This window comes from Lampetra planeri, chromosome 35 (genome assembly GCF_965212315.1).
Source record: "Lampetra planeri chromosome 35, kcLamPlan1.2.h2, whole genome shotgun sequence".
In the NCBI taxonomy this organism is placed as follows: Eukaryota; Metazoa; Chordata; class Hyperoartia; order Petromyzontiformes; family Petromyzontidae; genus Lampetra; species Lampetra planeri.
In genome coordinates, this window is record NC_136141.1 from 3,591,926 (window position 1) to 3,616,632 (window position 24,707).

The 24,707-nt window shown below is 51.8% G+C and overlaps 1 protein-coding gene across 1 annotated transcript in view; it reads left to right on the plus strand.

Annotated features, from left to right (window-relative positions):
* LOC144730279 (cAMP-dependent protein kinase type I-alpha regulatory subunit) overlaps positions 1–18,800 on the plus strand; it is a 102,193-nt gene extending 83,393 nt beyond the window's left edge. The window contains exons 10-11 of the mRNA XM_078610963.1: positions 15,645–15,726; positions 18,513–18,800. Of these exons, the coding sequence (XP_078467089.1) occupies positions 15,645–15,726; positions 18,513–18,685 (255 nt within the window). The 3' untranslated portion in view covers positions 18,686–18,800. The remainder of the gene's footprint in view (positions 1–15,644; positions 15,727–18,512) is intronic.
* The last annotated feature ends 5,907 nt before the right edge of the window (positions 18,801–24,707 follow it).

Here is a 24,707-nt window from a genome sequence, read left to right on the forward strand (position 1 = left end):
CGAGTTCTCCCCCGCGGGTGCTTTGCTAGGAGGGGTGGGGGGGTGTTGGTGGGGGGGGGGAGCCGAGCGAATAACTTGGTGATCGGTCTTAAAACTTTGAGCGACAAATTTCAAAGCGTTTGTAAGAGTGTTCCGGGAGCGGGCTCGTGCCAAATAGGGCAGGTCGCCCCAACTTTTTCTTATTTCGCAAGACCGGCGCTGCCAGGTGTGAGGGATTGCCCATGGTGAATTTCGAACTCGAGTTGAAATTAACATGAACTTGCTTCACTTGACGCGAGCAGGGGTTTTGTTTTGCCGCACCAGCCAACGTCGCGATAGCGCGGTCGATTTTTGACACGTAGCCGAACACGAATCCCACAGCACCCTGTGTGGGCCATCTGCAAAAGACGTCCTTCAATAACACACTGCGTGATCCATTTATAGATACCTCATTCAAATAACGGGGAGATGCTGTATGGGAAAACTACCATTTTTATTACCAAGCCTGTGTGCCTTTCCCACTAATCCCAATAGACTTATACGAAAAAAAATCTAGTTATTTGAACTCTCTCCTCCCGTGTAAGATTACGGGAGGCATCGCTTTAGCAACACGGCGTTCAGTTCTCCCCGTTGAGAAGAGAGTAAAGAGGAAGGGGTCGTGAAAACTCGGTGGGGTGTCTATAAATGGATCACGCTGAATATTTCACGGTATGGTAGGGTCCTCCTCCCCCACCCCTCCCTCTCTCCCTCCCTAACTCCCTCCTCCTTTTCTTTCACGAAACGAAACGTTCGCCTCTGTGCGAGCCCTCATTGGGACCCTTGATGAGAATATTTATCCACACCGGAGGAAGCCAACGAGCGATGGAGGATCTTTTTTTTCTTTTTTCCCCGTACACCATAACCCGGAGAAAATTGCGGCATCCTTGAGCGTTACGATGTATCACGGCGGGGCAAGTACCACTCGCTGCCATGTGTTCAGCAATCGCAAATGTACCTCCTACGCAGGCTCAGCTGTGTAGTCACAGGCCAAGGTAGTGGAGTGAGGCAGCCCCCCCCCCGCCTCCCCCCCCCCCTAAAAGCCCTTTCAGTTTCAGCCAACGCATATTTTTACAAAACTTTGTAAGAAACATGTGGATTCAGGTTTTGGCTTTGTATTGTATGACCGAATCAGTTTAACACCAATATTATCCGTAATAGAGGTTTTTTGGGGTTAGATCGCGTAAATGTATAAATGTGTCGTTAAACCCGCCACCGCCCGACAAGGCCGAATCAGTAAGGTTTGTCGCGTAAACAAATTCTTTCCTCGTTCAACACAACCGGTTGTGTGTTGGAGAATGAACCCACGACGACATTTACAATTCGAGTAGCGTGAAGTTTCGCCGGTAATTACAACAACCAGCGGCATCAGGCGACAGCCAGAGATGTGGAATCAATCCTCCTGCTGTGTCGGTCTTAAATATCGGAGGGATAAATGTGATGTCGTCACCTGTGAGTCAATCGGGTGCGAATACCAGAGGGGGAAAGGGGGGGGCAGGGGTTAATCTGTGCATATCATTATTCATCGGGCAATGCATATTTCTCTATGCATATCACCCAACCGATAATCAATATCCATTGTAACTTATATTGCTTGTTTGCTTTACTCGACTCAAAATAACAGTGCATTACATTTATAAGGCGGCCTTTATACAAGGTACTCGCATCGCCGGCTAATCAGATGGCATGGAATTGATTTGGCGGGGGGGGGATGGGGGTGGGGATAGATTCTTTATCTGCACCCATGTGTGCATTGGCATCATCGGCCGAGCGTCACGTGCCCGCCGTTCCATCTGGGGGGGGGGGTGGAGTTGGGGGGGGGGGGGTTCCCTGGGTTCTAATGGTGGTCTATCTATATAACAGGTGGACTCATCTGTCTCGCTCAATCTCTGTATCTACATTTTAGTTTCTTCTGCAGAACTCCGCCTTGACTTCTGCACCAATTGCAATGAATTAGGAGTCGTTTTAAAGCCGGTAATGGTCATGCTAACGGGTAAAAATTAAAATAAATTTTAATACCTATATCCCGATAATTCATAAGATTCGGCCTTTGCATTGCTTTATCCGCTGCACCATTTGCAATGGCTTGGCACGAAATGCAAAGCACGTTTTAAAATCGTGGACCTCATAAGGGTGTGTCTGTTGAGCCTCGGACGAGTTTCTCAGTGCCTTGTAAACTCTCGTGAGTGGTGAGGGTCACGTGGGGTGGTGAGTATCGGCTCGGTGGTGAATGTCTTGGGGGTCTGGTGAGTGACATTGCGAGTGTCACGTCACCCCATGCCTACGGCGACGACGATAGGGCTGCCCACTCGTATTTGTATTATCGGGTAAACAAATGCAGTGTCTTTTCTGGTACTGTGCGTCGAGGCTTGTAGGCTGATGGACAGACAACCCATGGAGTGTCGTTTGTACTCGTGTCGTAAGAAATGTCAATGTGTTTCCCCGCTCAAACAAGCATGTGGGGTAGTGTTCACGTCGATTACTGCCACAGGCCAGCGATTAAAATTCCATATTCCAGTCACTCCATCAGCCATCCACTGCCGATTTCCCACACAGTGGCACTCACTTAATTGACACCAGAAGCATACAAATAACTTAGCAGGCCCATACGCCTCCTTCACATATCCGTCCCTCCACTCAATAAATCAAAGGATTTCTTTCCTGTTTACTCTACGTCTCTCACCAGCCCACACGGCCTTCTGGAGGGAGCTCATCCTTGCAGCAGCATTGGTCCAACACGAAGAAAAGCGCGGGACCGGTTTCAACATTCAGAGTCTCATCGCCAGAATGAGGCTTTATCTTCTTGGTTCTTTCGGTCAAGTCACGTAGAAGGGAAATAATAAAATAATAAAAATTAAACATAATAAAATAATTCTCACGACGTTTCGGCCACAACGCAAGCAGCCGTCCTCGGGTGAAGAACAGGTCTGTCGGAAAGACAGCGTGGGTCAACGTAGCTCGGCTGCACCCCAGCGTCTTTCCGACAGACCAGCGTCTTTCCGACAGCCCTGTTCTTCACCTGTGGACGGCTGCTTGCGTTGTGGCCGAAACGTCGTGAGAATTGTATTTTAATATGTTTTATTTTTATTATTTTATTACTTCCCTTCTACGTGACTTTACCGAAAGAACCAAGAAGATGAATCCCTGCAGTCACGAAAGCTTTAAATCGAAATTTAATGAGGCTTTACTTTACTTGAACCAGCACTGGTGAACTGCCAGATGTTTATCGGCAAAGGCCCCGCCCCCCCCCGCCGCCGTTAGATACGGGGTGCAGCCGAGCTACGTTTACCCACCGTGCCCACAGTTCAAAACTTCTTCCCTCGCCCGAGGCGCGGCAACGGATGGACGGAGAGCGCAGGCCTGCCATTTGATCTCGCGGGAAGATGCACAGCTGCTCTTCATCCCCGCAAACGATGGGAAGAGCCCCCCGTAAGCGCTAACGTCGGGCAGAGCCGCCCTGCCCTAACGCTTTACAGGTGTTTATTATGGGCATAAGCCCGCCCACCCGCCCCCCGCAATATTATTAACTGAAGTTTAACCAGAACCACGCAGTAACCCCCGCGCGGTAACGAACCCATCGCCGCCGGGGCGTACGTTTCTCCCCGCTCTGCGCACCGGGCAGGCGTGCGTCTTGCCGTAGCCGTGTCCGTGTTTTGCAGAGTGCGCTGGATAGAAGGCATCCCTCCCCCTGCCCCCCCCGACTTGTGCAGTGTTCGGTTTCACCGGCGATCGTTGCGGTTAAGTGGTTAGCCTGTAATAGTAACCAACTATGGGTTGAATTTTTTATTATTATTTTCTCACCAGGTAAGGCCCACTGAGCTCATCTTCTTGGTTCTTTTGGTAAAGTCACGTAGAAGGGAAGTAATAAAATAATAAAATTAGAACATATTAAGATAATTCTCATGACGTTTCGGCCACAACACAAGCAGCCGTCCTCAGGTGAAGACCAGGTCTGTCGAGGCGACAGCGTCTGAATTTCAGACGCTGTCTCCCTGACAGACGCTGTCTCCCCGACAGACCTGTTCTTCACCTGAGGACGGCTGCTTGTGTTGTGGCCGAAACGTCGTGAGAATTATTTTATTATGTTTTATTTGTATTATTTTATTACTTCCCTTCTACGTGACTTTACCAAAAGAACCAAGAAGATGAATCCCTGCAGTCACGAAAGCTTTAAATCGAAATTTAGCCCACTGAGCTCGCAAGTGATAGCTCAGCGAAGTGGCTTATCACGTGGAAATGTACCGCAGCCACATACACTAAATGGGGGGGGGGGGGGGGGGTTGTGGGACTTATACCATTCCTAAACATTGCTCTCGTGCGAACGGAACTCTCTCGCACGACGACGTTGCGTTGTTGCTCTTTGGGACTTTCCCCATTGGAATCTGGCCAATTCGATCAAAGGCTTGCTTAACGCTTGGGAAGACACAAATGAGAGTGTATTTGCACACCCGTTAACGCGTGTGGGCCCGGCCGCTAGCCGCCAGCTTCCGTACCGTTAATTAGATTACTTCAAGGACAAGCGCACTTTGGAACGCGTTACGTAATTTTCAGTTGTTTTTATATATCATTCTTATATATTTTCTATTTTAATGTTATTGTACTTGTGTTGTAGCCAGGTGGCTCGGAAGGAACTCATGCCATGCCGAGTCAGCACCTCTGAGTTGCCTGGGTTCGAATCCGGGTTCCAGCCACCGGCTGAGATGAAGCCGGGTTCTCAAACGTAACGAAGCTGATGGTCTCAGCACGGTCACCAATAATCGCACGAAATAAAATTGCGTGAAGTTTGTCGCTGTTCACTTTAGATTTAAAACCTCGCGCAAAGGAGGGCAGCGTTGCACGCACGGAAGCTCTCTCGCAAACCAAATCCAGACCACCAGCTCAAAAGAGCTGAACATGTGCCCGCCTTGGCGTTTTAGACCGCCAATTCTCTGGCCACAACCCATGGGTACAGTCCAGTCACGAGTGTACGCCGCTGCCACGATGCCTCTGGGAGCGCCGTTTGCATGATCCCAATGTCGTGAATGGTTTTTTTCGTCATCTACGGGACTTTTGAACGTTTCCACTTTGGCATAATTTAGTGGTGAGACAAAAAATTGCGTTGGTTTGCCACGCAATTTACTCCTCTCTCCAGGAGGCGCGAAAGGTGTGGTGGCCTCGCGTGTGGATAAAGGGCCTATTCAGAGCTCGTTCTGTGGGGGTCATATATAAACAGTTCTTAGCTGTTCACACGTAAGTCTCCAACGTTTTTAAGGCATTAGCCGTGCGAAGTACGATCTCCAACTATAAGGGCATTAAATTCCTCATTCCGTCTCTCTCCTCTGAAGTAGGGCCACCTCCTGTAAAACGTTGGCTTGCTGTTCGTGTCTCTATTAGAAGGCAGAGTGAATGACAAACTATACTATGAAACTATTTTTTATTTAACCAGGTAAGGCCCACTGAGCTGTACACAGCTCTTTTTAAGAAGTGACCTGGCCACAAATAATAGCTCAACGAAGTGGCTATCACGCGCTAATGTATCTCAGCCAAATTCTCTAAACGCGTGTTGATTCTAAATGTGGAGGGAAAAACCGGAGGACCCGGTGAAAATTCCACGCGACCACAGGGCGAATATGCAAACTCCAAATATACAGACGTCAGGGTCAGGTTAAAACCCACGACCTCCTGAATTCCAGGCAAGGGAGTTAACATCTCGCCACCGCGGCGCCCTTATATAACATTTATTAAAGTCTCTGCCTAACATTGTCCAATACGGTCCTTTCCTTTTGCCGTACATCGTCAACCGGAACTATTCAAACGAATCGTCAAATCTGCGTGTGCCCAGTAAGTATTCTCTTGGGGAAAGGTGTGTTCACCGACGGCGAGAAGGCAAGGGCTCCCATCATGCTTTGCGTGCATGTCACGTGACCACCACGTAGCACGTGAGCCGTGGCTGATGCCGTGTCTGTGAGCAGCACACCTTGTTGTACGCGTGGCCAGATTATCGCGGCCCTCGCCGAAGGCCGGGAAAGCTAAAGTCGAAGGCGCACGCAGCCAGGGAAATTATTTTATTATTTTACGGTGGATCAAAACGATGAGATCAAAGAGGCTAACGAGAGCAGGCTGGAGTGAGTGCTCGTGGATGAAGGCGTTCCAATTTGCAGAGAGGAGAAGAATGTTTTGCAGTCAGCTGAGCGACTGGTAGTAAGTCCATAGGAATGTTTTTTTCTCGTCTTTGAATTACGATGACATCATTCACAGCGGCTAGAGCTGGCAAAAAAAAGGTTTTTGTTTGTTTGAAGAAATTGGTGTGGGGAGTGATTGATTTGCGTTTGATTAATTCACCTGGAGACGAATAGATGTGTTAATTTTGACATCGGTAAATTAATGAATATGCTTGATGACTTAATAAAAAATTTCCAAAATGTAAATACATAAAGGAATACCGTGCACTTTCGTCTGGTTAGGGACCGGAGCATGAACGAATGTCAAAAATGAACGAATGTCAAAGCAGTTGCTTTATTTAGCTTGCACATTTATTTTGGCCGGCGAAAAACGTACGTGCAAATAACTACAGTAAATATGAAAACGTACATGTAAATAACTACGGTAACTATATAACACATGCGTGTGAAACCTAAATAAATAGAAATAAAAGAAAAACCAGCATTAGAATAAATAATCAAAACGAAATAAATGAACAAAACTAAATAAATAAACACATTTATACCTTCAAACATTTGTATTCTTGCGTAAGTGGACGATGAATATATTGGTGATAAGTACAGTATTAATAATGTGGGAATAAACACAAATTTAAGAGATGCTCACCGAACGACTTCTATTCAAAGACGGCGCGTGGCGCCAACGTCGCAGAAGTCTTGGGATGAAATCGGACCAAGGAGGAAAGCCGCGTGGACGGAATTTGAAATGTGGTTATTGTTGCAAATTGGCCGAAAGAGCCAAGCGACGAAAGTCAAGTTGACGAAAGTCAAGTTGACGAAAGTCAAGTTGACGAAAGCCAAGTTGACGAAAGTCAAGTTGACGAAAGTCAAGTTATCGCTGTACTTAGGCCCTTCCCTCCTATTAGGCCTCCACATAACCTTAATCTTGGCCTGGTTGTGCGCTGTTGTCCGTCTTTGTCTTCCAGCCTGCACGCATTGCCCTCCTGTGATGGGCTTTCTCGTGATTCACAGGAAGCGTTGGATGTGAATGATTTTCCCGAGTCTATGTGCGTATGCGTGTGTAATAACGACCGACACACGTGGTTTCTTCTTTTACCAAGAGCCTTTATTCGGACACAACACGATTCCTAGGCCCGGACTTCGGTTCTTGAGGCTCGATGTTCGTCTTCTCTCCAAGCGTCCCCTCCCCTCGTGCTGATCCCCTTTTATATCCCTCAAGCCCCCCTTTCCGGAAGGTTCGCTCACCCTATTTCCCTCGGCCAATCCTCGTCCTCCTCCTCCTCCAGCGGTTGTCAACCGTTTACCCTGACAGTCAACCCTCGTTTCCCACATTTTACGTTTGAATTTCTCTCCCAATCATTAAAATGTTCTGTTCTTAGCCAATCCTCTTTGAGGCCTCCCTGCACCAATCAGAGACCTTTGACACACTTCCTCACTGTCGGTCTGCACGTGTACCATGTCAAGTAAGTGGTCTGTTTTTCCGGTCATCTCACGTGTATTTATGTATGTTGAACTTCGTTCGCACCGTACGTAGCCACCAACCGTGCTGATCGGAGGTTGCGAATATGACGCAGCGCTTGCTTATTTTGCCAGGGGAAGGCCCATTAAGCTCTTTTTCAGAAGCGACCTGGCCACAAATTATAGCTCAGCGAAGCGGCTTATCTTGTGAAAATTTATAGCAGCCGAATACTCTGGAGGGAAAAAGCGGAGGACCCGGAGAAAAATCCACACGACCACGGGGAGAGAGAGAGAGAAAGGAACTTGCAAAGTACAAATATACAGCGGGCGTCAGGGTTGGGATCGAACCCACCACCTCCTGTGTTTACTCGGCGAGGCAGTTCACTTCTCGCCACATTGTGGCGTACAAATATTTAATATTGCGTCTGTCGTAGACCTTGCAGGTGGTCCTGCCGAGTTGCCTCCACGAACGAGCGGTCTCCAAAAGCAGCGCTTTTCATGTCTTGCGACGTCTCAAAGCAAAAACACATTTGTGCGTCTCTCTCTGTACGCGTTCTTTTGAGGCTGTTTATTTGAAATTGTTTTGGCCAACCCTCAAACAGTGCAAGGTGAAGATGTTTATTAGCTGGGCACACATCAGACGCGACTGAAAAACAGGACTGGGAAAGCCGAAAGTCGACGTCATACGCAGCCGGGGGCAAATTAGCGAAGGTGGATCGGGATCAAAACGACGAAATCAAAGCGGCTAACGAGAGCAGGATGGAAGCGAGCGCCCCGTGGATGGAAGCGTTCCAATTTGCGGAGAGGAGAATAATGTTCGCGGTCGGCGCGTTATTTCCTGGATCGCAAATGCGGGACACCGCTAAAGGGATCTGGACGGGATGCGAAAAATGACGCGGAGAAAGCCTTGGAGGGATGATGCCGTGCTTGGGAATTCTCACTGAGAGACACGCACGGAGGAAACGAACACCGATTAGAGACGTCGTATTGAGCGCGTGCGTCACGGTGGCGAGATGTTAACTACCTTGCCTGGTACACAGATGGTCGTGGGGCTCGATCCTGACCCTGACGCCTGTACTTTTCGAGTTTGCGTTGTTCTCTTTCCTCGTGGTGGGGTGGATTTTTCTCCACGTCCTTAGGTTTTTCTCTCCACATTCAGAAACGTGCATTTACAGTATTTGGCTGCTCTAAATTTCCACACGATGAGTCACTTCATTGGGCTACCATTTGTGGCCAAGTCGAGTCTGAAAAAGAACTACATTGCTCAGTGGACCTTACCTAGTTAAATACAAAAATAGTTGAATAGTTTGAATAAAAATTGCTTCGTTTTAGTTTTAAAGTGAGCGAGCTTTGGGCAGGGTGTGTCTTGGCGAGAAGGGGATTGATGGCCGATGGTTGAGACCGGTGACGAGAACGGGAGCCACATGCCGCCAGGATGACTTACCGCAGAGAACTGGAGTGGTGAGATCGGCTCGTGTCCAGGAGTCCGATGGATTGTCACATCGAGGTCGGTGTGGGATGGCGACGAATTGGGGGGGAAGTCCTTCGTTCAGCGGGAACGATGACTGTATTGGGTTCTGAATGCAGCCTCACACAAAAGTCTTTTGAGACTTATAAAATAAATTTTCCGTTCTACCGCTATAGATTTTTTCAAATCGAAATTAAAATTGCGCCGTTGGTGTGTCATGTTGTCGCGAGGTGAAAGTATCGGTTGTGAACTCTTGCAACGAGTAACTAACAACCCTCTGTCGGAGTACGGGCCCTGAGTGATGACTTCGTAAAACTACTTCTGGAATTACCTTCAATGGGTCTTTTATCCACGCTCATTCGTTAAAATCTTAAATGAACATTAATATTTTTGGGCAATCATTCGTGACTCTGGCACGCTCATCAACTCGCTACACTTGAGAACCTGATATAAGCACGGGCAGCTGAAACTTGAATTTGATGCCGGTCATAGATGCCAGCGAATTGTCGTACCTAATTGTTCAAGATGCGTGGATCGCTCTTCCTCCACGATGCTGGCGCGTCCCGACACAGTGACGAATTGTGGCACAGTTGGTTCACGTGACGGCTTTAATTGTTTGGCTGTATCAGGTGGAGGAGGGTGCACGACACACCTTACTCATGCGATCAGGATCCCAGAAACCAACAATGAGATGGGCGGTAATTCCATCGTGAATTTAGATTTCACTCTTCGCCTATCATTCGGAGACGCTCGCCACTCATCACTCACAAATCCTGCAAGCGGACCTATTACCTTCCTGGATCGCGACAGGCAAAAAAAAAATTGCTCGGCATTAACACATTTAAACTTTCCCGTTGGAATGCACTGTTTGTTACTATTCTGGCTGCCAGAAACTCGAAACCTACATATCTGTTTAGCTGTAATCACTTTAAAGAAATAACCATTTCTAGACATCAAAGACTTAAGCATTGTGTTTTGAAAAGTGTGCTGCGTGATTGTTCATTCCACCCCCCCCCCTGGCCCTCCCCCGCACCCATTCCGCCTTCATCTTCGAAATAAAATCGGCCACATATTTACACACAACTTCAAAAATCTGGAGCCGGCTTTACGGGAGCATTACCGGCATAATTTATTAATAATGCTCGTATTGCATTAGGCATTTCCAGATGAATGTCTGGCACGGGCTTGCCTCCTGTAGAATGCGCCCGAGCTGTCCCCCCCCCCTTGCCCGGCCCCCCACCCCCACCCACCGTTTTAGCGCCGCATCTCTCCACGTGCAAGCGTGCGCGCCGTTGCGTAATGCCCCGCGCTGCGCCCCCGAATCGTCGGAGCGAACGCCGCTTGCGGTGACACCAATTTCGCTGCAGGTGCGAGCGGAAACATAATCTCCCACTTTTTATTCTGTCCGCCACATCTGACAGTTTTATCTCGTTAATCTGATAAACGCAACAAGGCTCGGGAGGTTTTAATTTTTTTAATTTTTCCGTTGGTCCTTTTTTTTTCTTGTTGCTCGCACGCTCTCAACGCCAAGCGCGCATCGTCATTCGTGGCCAGGTCGCTTCTGAAATAGAGCGATATAGCTCAGTGGGCCTCACCTGGTCAAATAAAAGGCTTAGTTTCTAGTCGAGTTTTAGGAGTATTTTCAGAAAGTTTACGTCGGAAGAAATGATATCGAACCGAAGGGTGCGAGTAAGACCGAGGCAACGAAGGTGGTGAAGGAGCGACAGCGGTGGAGGGAGTTGGTTTATCCACGTTATCGCTCCCTTTAGCTGATGGGTGAAACAAAAACAAGAGGTTAATAGATTGGTGGGGGAACACACGGGGCAGAGCAAACTTAGGCGGGCGCAACGGACAAGCCAGACTCCACGAGCAAGTCGGACAATGCACCTGAGACCCAATGTGGAAAGACAAGGCGGTAGACCTCGGACAAATGAGATGAGCAATACAGACGGCAGTACCAAGAACACAATGAGTACGAATGTGACGGGGGTGGAGAGGCGGCGCAGTGGTTAGCGGTTTGCGGTTAGCGGGTGCGTGTGGTTAGCGCACTTTGCTGTCAACCCGGTGACCTGTGTTTGATATCCGACATCAATGGCGAGTGATAGCTGAACCGCCGGCCGGGGTCGGCTTCCTTCCCTTCAGCAACCCGTACTGACCAGCGTGGTGAAGTACGGTCAGACAACTCACATGACCAACATAATATGTGGAAGGCTTTCATCAAGCAGTTAGTTGACGGAAAGCCTTACATTTGTACCTTATTTGGTTACAAACTGTGCACAATGTACAGCGGAGGCACAAGAAGTTAAGGTGCAGCCCTGTAATGGCTTGACAAAATAACTATCCTTCTGTGGGGGGTATTTTGGTCTACTCTTCCATGCTTGGCCTCACGTCTCGCATGAGGCCGAAACGACGGCAAAAACAAGGTCGACGCGAAAAAATATTTTCTTGGAACGAATCAAAATCTCGTCACGACCGATCCATCCATCGATTATTCCATCGATCGATGGAAAGCGTAGGTTTGCGGAGATTGCGAGGAGCAAATCGTCTTCACTCCCGTGAGGCCGCACGTTTCAACGCTCGGCTCATTGGGCCACGGTTTTCCAAGCGCGGGGTTGTCGCGCGCGCGGCCGTGCGAGGCGCCGCCGCCGCGCCAGGCTAGGCCGTCCGGCGGGACAGCGTGCGCCAACAAAGGGCCGGGCGGTGCGCAGGTGAGCCGGTGAGCCGTGGGACATGACGGCGTCTGCGGCTCGTTCTTGTTGATTTTATGCCCTGCACGCAGCCGCCTTCCACCGCTCGCCAGATCGTATCGGCGAGATAAAGCCTCCAGCGGTGTAGCGGGAGAGTAAAGTAGGTGGCGCTGACGGACGTGGCTGAACGTACGTGTATAAAACAAATTTGCGCGTTGGATAAATAACGTAGGTAAGTGCACATTCGTGTTATTGTGTTTTTAACAGTTTACAGTAACAGGATCGCTTTCCCTTTTTGTGAGTTCTTTCATTGCGGTTTGTTTTCTCTCCCCTCCTCCCCCCCCCCGTGTGTCCTCAGACCAACTCCTCCCCCTTCTTTTCATGTGCCGTGATTGATGAAGCTCTGACAGGTTCATGTGGCAGAGTCCTTTTTATATATGCATTCATAAAATCCACCGCTTGCATTGGAAACACCTGCATGCGATGGCAGCCTGGGTAGATCGGCAACAGCAGCAGCTGCACCGGCAAGTGGCTTTTGTCACCTCGGCGCCACGGTGGCGAGATGTTCACCGCCCCGCCTGGTATACCGAAGGTCGTGGGTTCGTTCCCGACCCTGACAATGCCTCCTGAAATATTTGGAGTTTGCGTGCCTCTCGCCCCGTGGTCGCGTGGACTTTTCTTCGAGTCCTCTGGGTTTTCCGCTCCACATTTAGAAACGCGCGTTTGGAGTGTTTGGCCGCTATCATTTTCCACGTGCTAAGCCACTTCGTTGAACTATCATGTGTGGCCAGGTCGCGCCTGCAAAAGAGATGTGCAGCTCAGTGGGCCTCATGTGGTAAAGTTTAAACCTCGGCAAAACTGCCTGCTCCTCCTCCATCCAGCAGTTGCATCTGCAGGAGAGAGAGAGAGAGACCGACTTATTTGCTCGAATTCTGACACCTGCCTCTGCTCTCTCTCTCTCTCGTGCGCGTGTGTGTGTTTTAACCCGGCAAACAGTTTTAAGTCAATAAGTGTTGTGGCAAGGAATTGATGCCTCTGTGGGAGTTGGGGAGAGCGAGCGTTGGGGGCCGGGGGGGGGGGTAGAGCGAGGATTTGGGGGTGGGGGGGCCGGGGGGGGGCGGTGACAATCGAGGGGGGGGGTTGCTTAAAGTGTTTCCAGAGGCAGTTAGCGGACGTCTCATTTGATTACGCGATGTGCGTCTCTCGCCTCCTCGTTCCGGCCCAGCGCGTTGACGTTTTTTTTTTATTGTGGACACCACCGGCAGAGATGCCCAGCCGTGTCACGTTGCGTCGAATGAAGAAAATTCAGCGCAGCGTTCTCGACGCCCGCACCTCCCCACGGTTCGGCTGCATACGGCGCGAGAGAATTTCAACTTATTTAGCCACCATTGAGCCAGAGTTGTTGTCTTGGTGTGGTCAGGGACTTTTGCTGCTGTTGTTGTTTTGCTGCCTTGCCCCAAGCTTGCATTTGGTGTACGGCACATCGCCAGCAATCCATGTACTCGTGCAATTTGTACTTCTGTACTTCATCGTGCCCCCGTAGCGTTTTCGTTGTATTGTTTTGTCGATGTAACTCGTTGACCCCGCGCCCCTACTGGACCGTCGGCGAAAAAGAGCTCCGTAGCTTCATTGGATTCCTCCTCCACTCTGACAGATTCTGTACGTCTGTTGAACCTCTTTCGCACCGTACGTAGCCGACCGTGCTGTCGACGGCCCTTACACACCCGTTGTCGTGCGGCGCTGTTGAATGCGACGGCACGAACGTGGAAGCGCGGCGTTCGAAGTAAATGTTCTCTTTTGACGTGCGTGGTCGTTGCGGTGGCGGGGGGCTGACGGAATGCGCCGCAGCAGCCTGCCTCGGCCGCGCTTTACAAATTCGACTTGTGCAACAACCTTCTCGTAAAAAGGGCTGCGAAACGCTCGCGCAAAGTAATAATAACGCTGCCGCGGTGATGAGATCCTTTGCACGAAATAATAATACAAAATATATTTTCCGGCAACAACACGAAACGAATGAGTCCGGCACAAAGCGACCAAACCACAAAGCCCCCACAGTTCAAATGAACTATGAACTAATCATTTTATTTAACCAGGTAACGCCCACTGAGCTATTTATAACTTTTTTTCAGAAGCAAGCTGGCCACTAATGATTGCTCAACGAAGTGGATTGTGGAAATTTATAGCAGCCAAATACTCTAAACGCACATTTATTCTAAATGTGGAGGGGAAAACCGGAGGACCAGGAGAAAAATCCACATAACCACGGGGAGAGCGACATACACACACAGATTTTACAGGCGTCAGGGTCGGGATCGAACCCACAACATCTTGTGCACCAGGAAAGGTAGCTAACGTCTCGCCAATTGGTTGTTGTGCTCTCCTTCAGTAACCGGGGCTAAAGAGCACACGTTTTCTCTCCTCTGCTTGAGAATGCACTTTTATCGTGAGCAGCCGAACTCCAGATTTGCTCCCAGCATCTTAGTGCCGCTGACTCCAAAATTCATCGCCTGCAAGAACACTCTTGGGCAATTCAAGACGGGCGTTCCAAGGTCGTTCATTCCGATATGCCTGGCGTGCCATGTATGTATGTTGAACTTCTTTTGCACCGTACATTAGCCAGCCGCGCTAATCGGAGGTGCGGGGGAAGGACAACAAACTAAGCACAGAAAGCGGTTCTAAAGAAATGAGTTTTCAATCTACATTTAAAAGTACATAGCTTCCAGTGGCTTCCTAACATTGGCAGGAAGAGCGTTCTAGACGGCCGCAGAAGGGCATCCAAAAGTACGCGATGCGGTATAACCGTCTTTGTTCGATGGCCGAGCTAAAAGCCAGTGAAGTGCGTGGTACGTTCCAACCCGAAATGTCATGCAAATGTATATGTATGTTCAACTTCTTCCGCGCACCGTATGTTCGCCAGCCGCGCTAATCGGAGGTGCGGGGGAAAGATGACAAACTAAACACAGAAAGCGGTTCTCAAGAAATGAGTTTTCGATCCAGATTTAAAATTGCACGGATCTCCAGTGGCTTCCTATTATCGGAAGTTGCAAATCGCAGCACCTTTTTCCTGTCCAGAAATCATGTTGTGTACTTGTACAGTGTTTGTACTAGTTTGTTTAACACCCGCGATGACTTTTCTTCTGCCACGTGAGTTCGTCATCGTTTACAGCGAGTGTTAGAGTTGGTTTACTGCAAGGTTGTATCTTAACGTCTTATCGGACAAGGCCGAGGGCTTTGTGCGCGGCAGTGGTGATGGTCAGAATCAGAATATTTATTACCTCGCCTGAAGACGGTCGCTTGTTGTTGCGATCGAAACGTCGTGATCTGTTATTTTTTCTACCTACGTGACTTTACCCAAAGAACCAAAGAGTATTTATTAATCACGCTCGAGGAATCCGATGAGCTATGAAGCTCTTCTTCACGGATGTCTCAGGAGGGGCACAGGGTCAGAACGTCACAACGACATACAATACAAAAACACAATACGAGTGCCAAGTATAGGAAAAGTAAACAAATCACTTAAAATCTACAAAGAAAACCAAGCTATTTTCATCTTACCAGTAAAGCCTGCTGAGCTGTTAAAGCTTATTTTTTCAGAAGCGACCTGGCCACAAATGATAATAGCTCAACAAAGTGACGTATCACGTGGACATTTATCGCAGCAGAACAATATAATTAATTAACGGTCACGTGACCCTCCCCCCCTCCATGCAAGGCCGCCACGATGTGAGTCGCGCCTCTCCCTGTGCCGTGTGTGCTGTTGAGTGCGTTGGAGCGTGCGCCATCGGGCTGACCATGTCTCCCTCCGCTTTGCCGCCCCGCCCCCCCCGTCGCCGCTTTTGGCGCATGACGTCGCAGGGCTCGGCCGCGGTGCTGCAGCGTCGCTCGGAGAACGAAGAGTTCGTCGAGGTGGGAAGACTCGGGCCGTCCGACTACTTTGGTGAGAGGCGACTCGCTGGCACGCAGATTCGCCGAGTTTCTGTCCACCGATCGCCGAGTTCCCGTCCACCGATCTCAGAGTTTCACTCGCACATTTGGTGTTGCGCCATTCTGGTACGCGCATGGCTGTATCGCGATGGCGCTACGTGTCACAGGCACGGTCTGCGGTAGTTTGGCAAGTAGCGGCGGACGAAGTTTGCTACGTGTATTCCGAATTTACTGTTTTGTGGGCAACTGTTCAAATCTGGCAATACTTGGGACCATGACGCTCGCAATGGCCTACTATGTTCCAACGGCGTCACCAGATCTTTAACGTGTCCCTCCTTTGATGCGGACGGCGCAGAGTATCTGAGGGTTAATTCACCCGCAGTATTAACCAGGTCTGCCTTCCTGATTCGAACTGCGAACCTCTACAATGAAATGAGCGCACAAACGCTCTTCCGCCGGGCCACGCCAACAACTTTCACAGCCGCAGTCCGGTCATTGTAAACTTAACTATTAAACAATTATTTTTTATTCTACCCAGGTAAGGCACACTGAGCTCTTTTTCACAAGCGACCTGGCCATCATAAACGACAGCTCAAGGAAAGTTGGCTCACCGTCAACGTGGAAATGTATAGCAGTCAAACACTCTATAAACGTGCGTTGGATTTTAAATGTGGAGGGAAAAAACCGGAGGACCCGCAGAAATATCCACACGACCACGGGGAGAGAGAGAGAGAGACACGCAAACTCCAAATATACAGCAGCAGGCGTCAGGGTCGGGATTGAACCCACGACCTCCTGCATACCAGGCGAGGTAGTTAACATCTCTACGGGGAGAGAGAGAGAGAGACACGCAAACTCCAAATATACAGCAGCAGGCGTCAGGGTCGGGATTGAACCCACGACCTCTTGCATACCAGGCGAGCTATACAGGAGCTTCTGCAAATGCTCCCTAATGATGTTCAAGTTGATAATCTGAGAAAATAGAGATGTATGGGGTGGGGTGGGGGGGGGGGTAGTGGTGGGGAAGGGCAGAGCATGCCGGACGAGCGTGTTGATTCACGCGTCCGCAGCGTCACGGCCTGCATTTGTAAACGTCCACGCGGTCGTGTCGTCTCTAAACCACGGCACCCTCCCGTGCACGTCGTCGTCGCCGCCGCCGCCGTCGAGTCCCCAACGTCACGTTGGCAGGTAGCGATTGATAGAAACGCGCACAAAGAAGAATAGGAAGGTGTGGGGTGGTTGGGGGGGGCTATTGGCGGGGGGGGGGGGGCGGTGCTGGAGTCAACAGTGCAGACGCGTCCAGTCGGTGGGAGGTCCAGCAAACGTGAGGAGCAGTGGGAATAAAAGCACCGTGGCCCTCCCATTGAGCAGAGGTCAACCGGCGGCGGCGGGGGTGTTGACGGAAGGGGCACGCTCGGCGGAGCGGGTAGTGGGCGCATGAAGGGGGATTAGATTGGTTGGGGGGGGGGGGTGCAATGGCAGGGGGTTGGTGACGTCAAGTTCACGTCGCAGTCCCTCTCGGCGAACGGACTCGGAGAGACCGGCGGAGGTGAGCCGAGGACTTGATACGGTCTCATGGACGGGTCTCGTTCCGGATCATTAGGGGGTTTGGAGGTGAGGGGGGGGCAGAGGGATGTGTGCAGGCCATAGAGGAGCGAGTCGCTTGTGTTCCTAGACAACAGGCGATGAAAGTAACAGATGGAGGGTCTCAATAGGGAACGGGGAGGAGGTCATCTTCTTGGTTCTTTCGGTGAAGTCACGTAGAAGGGAAATAATTAAACGTTTTATATTTATTTTTCTAATTTTATAATTTCCCTTCTACGTGACTTTACCGAAAGAACCAAGAAGATGAATCCCTGCAGTCACGAAAGCTTTAAATCGAAACGGGAGGAGGTGTTTGCGTTGCGTGCGTGCGTGCGTGCGATGGTGGTGCGCTGGGGAGTTTTGTGTCGAGGAGGGCGGTGAGACAGTGCAGCCTCGAAGCCGGGGGCAGCGAGCGGTGTCGAACTTCCCCGTGCGGCTGTGGGGATTACGTACGAGCGGCGAGACGGAGAAACAAGACCCAGGAGTTGTAGGGGGAAGGGTCGAAGCTCCGAGCCCATATTGCGTAGCAGCAGAACAGCGCGCGTGGCGAGGCCTATTGCTCGCGTTATCGCGGGGCAGGGGAGGCAGAGGCGGCCTGGTGCTGGCCACGCCACTATTATTTGTATTATATTAAAACATTTACTTCGCTTTCCTTTAAAGCAACAGTTGGGAGTTGCCGAGTAGCCTTATGGTGTGGTCAGTTGGTGGTACAGGATGTGTGTGTGTGTGTGACTAGATTTGTGTCACTTTATTGAACACCGGGTACAGGTTTGTGGTGAATCTTGCCGGAGAGTACGGCAACAGCACTCGCACCAGCAGTCTGCTCCAGATTTTCGGATTGATTCGAAAACTAGGCCAAGCATTGACATTTGGGATGATCCAAACATTATCCTCGTTTTTGTATTTTTATTGATCCAGACACTGGACGTGACGTCACGAACGCGACGTCACTTCCCCACTTTCCCCATCAACAGCGTTTCGCGCGCGCGAGGCGTTCGACGTGCCGACGGTTGTTACTCGTCGGCGCAAAATGAGAACCGCCCGAGGAGAATAAGAAAATTAAAACATTGAAAAGTAAACTGTCCGTCGAAACCCTAAACGTTATTTTTTTTTTAAACCCGATCGACGATTACTCGTCCCTTGTGCGAGGCCATGGCGGGGCGAGTGGGAGGAAAGTCTCTCTCTCCGTGTGCCGTTGTCTCCGTGGGGGCGCAGGCGAGATCGCGCTGCTGCTCGACCGGCCGCGCGCCGCCACGGTGGTCTCGCGGGGGCCGCTCAAGTGCGTCAAGCTGGACCGGCCGCGCTTCGAGCGCGTCCTGGGGCCCTGCTCGGACATCCTCAAGCGCAACATCCAGCAGTACAACAGCTTCGTGTCGCTCTCCGTCTGAGACGTCGAGCTGCTGCTGCCGCCGCCGCCGGCGCTGCTGGTGGTGGTGGACCCCGTTGCTCCTTTCAACCCCCCGCCGCCGCCACCTCCTGCCCCTGCCCCCCCTGGCCTCTCCCCCCCCCCCCCCCCGGCCCCCCCTTCCGATGGCGGCGGGGCGATCGAACGGAAGCCGTCCGACGCCAAAGCTTGCCCACGAGTTGCTGACACAGGCGCTGTTGGCACGGGGGTGGGGGGTGGGGGGGGGTGGACGCCGACTGTTGGTGCACGACGGTAGTCGCATGCGGCGCGGGGGGATTTAGGCGTCGTGGCGATTTGTCAACCGCTGACCGCCACCCCCTCCCCTCCCCTCCCCCCCACCGATCGCCGCCCCGTGACTCGTTTGTGTTATCCGTCTCGTCTGTACCGCCCGGCTCGTGATTCCTTTCTCTCGTTTGTTCCGTTGGTCTCGTGTTCGGTTCTGTTGGGCGTCTCAGGATGATTTTGCCGTGAATTGGGCGACGGCGACAAGGATTGTATCGTTTGTGTTTGTCGTACCTCCCGCGTCCTTTCTACGATTGACACGTTGCGCTGTCCGTAATCTCCGCCGCGCTTGCAACCGTGTCCCCGCGGTGCAGGCGTTTCTGTCCCACTGGCCTCGTCCCGTCGTACGTGTCGTCTCCCCCCGCTGCTGTCTGTGCCTCATTCTCTCGTGTCGTCGGCGCTGTCCGTCTTGCACCGTCGCCTTTGTCGCTGGCTCCGTTTTTGTGCCGTCCGCTTTCGATGTTTTTTTTTCTCACATTTTGTTCCCCCTATCCTGAGAGTCAAACATTTGACGGTTGTTTTCGTTGCGCAGGTAAACAATGGATTCTTCCGCTCGCCGTTCAAAGCGTTTTAATTTGAGCGTGAGAATCGATTGTTAACTGGATGATGACTCTCCACCGATCTACGCGACTCATCGCCACACCATCCCAGCTCCATCGTTTCATCCCCACACGCTCTGGAAATTCACTCCCCACGTCCTGGAAATTTACCCATACACTGGAAATTCACCCCCCACCCTCTGGCTAAACTTTTTAATTTCATTCAGCTGCATCGCTCGCACGTATTGCGAGGGCCTATGACGCTCTCCAATATGATCTATCTCTTAATTTTTTTTTACATTCTTAAAAAAAATAGGAACTTGTTCCTCGCATTTTTTTTTTTGTCTAAGCAAAGATGCCAGCTGTTGGCGTGATGACTCCTCCGGAGTTCCGGGTACACTGGGAGATCTAATCTCACGGAGCAGAAACCACCTGCACAGAGATATTGCGCACATTACCAAAGGTATCTGAATCAGTTTTACAATGCTTTTTACTGACACGGAGCGTCATGCCCTGCCATACCTCGTGTGGGCTATTGTGCTTGCTCTGGCGATAAAAGGGCTTTATTGGGCCGCGGCTATCAAATCAACTTTGCGCTCTTGACCATCTTCGCATGCAAGCTGCGGTGCCGATGGCTTCAGGGTTAAAACCCATCTCTGGCGAGTGTCACTCGAGGTGAAGTGTGGCCACACCTGACGGTGATCCGATCCGCACCTCTGCCACTCCTCGTAGTTCTGGCTGGCCGGGCTTCACAGGCGAAGGGGTTTTGACAGAGTTCCCAAGAATTTTTCACGTGCGTGCGCGTGCCATTAGTAGCACGGAGCGCAGGACACGGAGCGAAGGAAAGGGCATTTATTTTTTGGGCGGGGGTGGTGAGGAACGGGGGGGGGTGCGTGGGCGTGCTTGCATTTAAAGTGAACACAACGTGTCTTTGCAATTATTGGGCCGTAATCTGAAGGGTAAAGCTGGGGTTAAGGTCGCTAACCCTTACCACAATAATCCGTGTTCTCAATCTGAACCACGCTTCGCGATAGCGAAGCCGACTTTGGCAGTCTGTTGCCATTCGCCGGTCTTGGGGCAGTTTTTTTGTTGTTGTTTAGCGCTTCCCCGCTTGCACGCTAGCGTGTCGCTCCCCCCCCCCCATCTCTTCGCGTGGAGAGAGAGATGGGGGGGGGGGGCGTTCGACACGCACACCGTCGTACCGTACTTCACGCACGCCCTGCGCGCGGAACCCGAAGCTCCCTCGGGGCTCACTGTTGGGACTCTCAGGCTTCTGCGGGAGTGCGCGTGTGCCCCCATTGACCTTGCTCACATGACATTTTCTTACCCCAAATTTGTTTTAACACCCTCACCTCTCGGCGGGTGGGGGGTGTAGCATGTTGTTCGCCCATGAAGTCATAAAAGACAGGTCCGAGCCGTCGATGAGCAAGCGCGTGTGTTTTTGCTCCCCACACACCAGGCAGGAGGAGGCGTAAGAGCCGTCGACATCGCTAGTTGGGCCTCGCAGTGGCCAGGTGCCGACTACCTCGCCTGGTACGCATGAGGGTCGTGGGTTCGATCCTGACCCTGGCACCTGTTGTGTGTTGGGAGTTTTGCACGTCGCTCTCCCCGTGTCCGCGTGAATTTTGCGTCCCGGTCCTCCGGTTTTTCCCCTCCACATTTAAAAATGGACGTCACGCGCTTCAGAGTAATTTCGCTACTGCTTTGAATTCCCGCACGACCGATGATGAAACCCACTTTGTTGAGCTGTCATTTGTGATAGCCAGGGCGCTTCTAAAAACAATAAAGACCCACATTGCCTTAGCTGGTAATCTAAGAATTAGTTTTATCAGCAATGACGCGCGCAAACCTCTCTCGCGCACGATCGATTATTTTCTTGCGTCGTGGTCCATTGTGACGCCGCTGTTACCCCCCCCCCCCCCCCACGGTGAGATTCCACCTTGGCGGCTCACGTTCATTTTTTTTTCCGCTCAAGATGCACGTGATCACGGGAAACGTGCGTAGCCTACGGTTTGTTTAGTTTTCCTCTGCGTCTTGTGGTGGTTTCCCAGCCCCCCCCCCTCCGCCCCCCAAGCCCCCCCCCACCGCCCCCGCTTCTATAAAATAAGAATCCCGACGCTCGTTGCATCGAGCGACATACTCCGGCGCGTCGGTTTTATTGCGCTCGTTTTAAGTTGCTTTTGCGTTCTACTTATTTGCGTTCCTATTAATCCATAAGGTCCGGGTTCGTACGCGAAGTATGTTGCTAATTGATAATACGTAATAATAATAATCATTCAGCGTCGCTGCTTATTTCTCCCTCCCCCAATTGAAGCTCCGCTCTCGTGCGCTTTGCGCGCATCGCCTCCTCTACCCGAGCAACCGATCGATCGCGCGCGCAACGCAATCGCTTCACTCTACCGTCGTCACAATCCCACCGCGACTGCTTTGTCCACGTGCGTGCGCGTAGTAGTTGCGCAGAGGGGAAATTGCACGGTGCGCGTTCAGGGTCGTGACAACCGATCGTGGCGGCGGCGGCCCAAATGTGACCAAGGCCACGCGGCCACGAGCCGAGCGGATCTTGCCGCGTGCCCGGGGCGTGCGCCTCCCTCGCCGCGCGTTCAACCCGGTCGGCGCAGACGGTGGCAACGTAGGCGATGCGTTGTTGCGCAACTGATGGCCCCCCCGGGTGTGCCACCTGGGTTCACGTGTGGCGGGGCGCGCGCGCGTTTCACAAGTGAGCCGGCGCTGAAGGTTTTAAACTAACTCCCCCTTTTGGCCTTTGCACGGCAAGAAGGCAGATTTCGCCGCCTTTGGAGCGAATCCCTTCATCCCGTGCGCCTTTGGAGCTCTCTCCTTTTGGTTGTGCATGCAGTGTCCTGTGCGTGTGTGTGCTTAAGAGCGCGTCTGTGTGTGTGTGTGCGTAAGAGCGTGTGTGTGTGTGAGCGCGTGTGTGTGTGAGCGTGCGTGTGTGTGAGCGTGCGTGTGTGTGAGCGTGCATGTGTGCGTGAGCGCGTGTGTGTGTGTGTGAGCGTGCGTGTGTGAACGCGCGTGTGTGTGTGTGTGTGTGAGCGTGTGTGTGTGTGTGTGAGCGTGCGTGTGTGTGTGTGTGAGCGTGCGTGTGAGCGCGTCTGTGTGTGTGTGTGTGAGCGCGCGTGTGTGTGAGCGTGCGTGTGTGTGTGTGTGTGAGCGTGCGTGTGTGTGCGTGTGTGTGTGCGTGTGAGCGCGTCTGTGTGTGTGTGTGTGTGCGTGCGCTTCGGTGGCGAGCGGTAGTGTTGCAGTGAGCGCGCTGCGCTTCGGATCCGGCTGCCCGAGTTGGATTCCCGGCTCACGGCCAACACCAGTGACAAATATCGAACCGGACATGGGCATCCCCTAGGTCGACTCGGCCTCAAATGAGTACCTGGTGCGGTGTGTAAATATCGCCACTGGGGAGACAAAGGCGGCGTGGGGGGTGGCCCCACAAAGTCTGTTAAAGGCTATACACGGGGGGGGATCTTTGTGCCTGTATGACCATGAGCTGGTGCGCGCGTGTTTATTGTACGACGAGAGGTAGTGTGTTTATAATTGACGAATGCGTTGCGTTTGTATGACCTGTTTATTGACGCGTAATCCTTGTCAATGTGGGTGTGCGTGTATGTGTGCGTGTGTGCGTGCGTGTGCGTGCGTGCGTGTGCGTGCGTGTGTGCGTGCGTGTGCGTGCGTGTGTGCGTGTGTGTGCGTGCGTGTGTGCGTGCGTGCGTGCGTGCGTGCGTGTGTGCGTGTGTGTGTGTGTGCGTGCGTGTGCGCGCGTGCGTGCGTGCGTGCGCGTGCGTGCGTGCGCGTGCGTGCGTGTGTGTGCGTGTGTGCGTGCGTGCGTGTGTGCGTGCGTGCGTGTGTGCGTGCGTGCTTTATGGCAAGCGACGGTGCGCGGTGTCGATTGCAGCGACGTGTGTCGCTACAGACCGGGCGCTGTCCCGCAACATCCAGCGGCAATCGACGAGTTGGAACCTGACCTGCCCTGACCTGGCCCTGGGCCTGGCTCTCGTTCAGGTCAACTCGGCCTGAAACACGAGTTGACTACCCGGTGCAAATCGGCGCGAGCGCGGACGCGTAAATATAAATGTCGTGTCGTTGAACCCGCCGCCGCCACCACCCGACACAGCCGACCAGTAAGGTTTGTCGCGTAAACAAAACGTGGCAATCGGTTTCTAGTTCGGCACAGCGGTGTGTTGGAGAGTTAAACCCACTGCAGCATTTACAGTCCGAGTACTGTGACGTTTCGCCGGTAATCGCAACAACCAGCATCATCAGGCGACAGCCAACACCCAACCTGTGTGCTGAACTAGTCGCGAATTTGCACATTTTGCTTACGGTGACGAACCTTGCCGATTGGGCAGTGTCGGGTGGTGGTGTCGGGTTTAATGACGCATCTATACTTACGCGATCTAATCCTCCCCAAAAGAACCTCTTGCGAATCATATTGGTCGCGGCAGCCCGACTACGTGATAGAACCGCGCAATGCAGCCCTCGTCACCCATTAGTGCTGTGCCTGGCTTTTTAATTGATATCTACTCGTTAACCGCCCGCCCCCCCCCCCCCCCCCCATTGCCTTCCCGATAGTTTATCCGGCGTAAAAGTGTGGATGGGGGGGGGGCGGTGGAACCTTCGTCCCCTATTCGCGAGACGTCCTCTTTGTATCGCGTGTGTGCATCGTGCTTTACTGGCGCGTGTGTGCATCGTGCTTACTGGCGGATGTGTGCGGGGGGCGTGGGGGTGATGAAAACGCTAGTAAGCGTGCGCTAGTAAGTGGTAAGGAGCGGTGTAAGTGGTTAATGATGATTTTTTTAAGAAAATCTAACGATATATAATGACAAGAAGAGGGGCAGAGGGGAGGGGGAGGGGGTTTCGGGTGAAACATGAGGACACGTGGGGGACCAGGCGATATTTCTTTTTTTAAATTGTGCGGTTTTCGCGCGAGTCCAGAGCCTCTACCCGCACAGAACGAAGTATTGCCGTGGGGCGCGCCGTTGCTTTTCTTATTCTTCTCCTGCCCTGCCCCTCCTTGGCCGCTCGTCAATAATTGGGACCCTCTGTTTTGAAACTCTGGCTGATGTCGCAAAGTCTAACGCGCTTGGTTGAGTTTGCTCGCTCGCTGTGCGCGAGCGAGCGAGCGAGTGTGTGTGTGTACGCTGTGTATATATAAACAAATATAAACCGTACCAC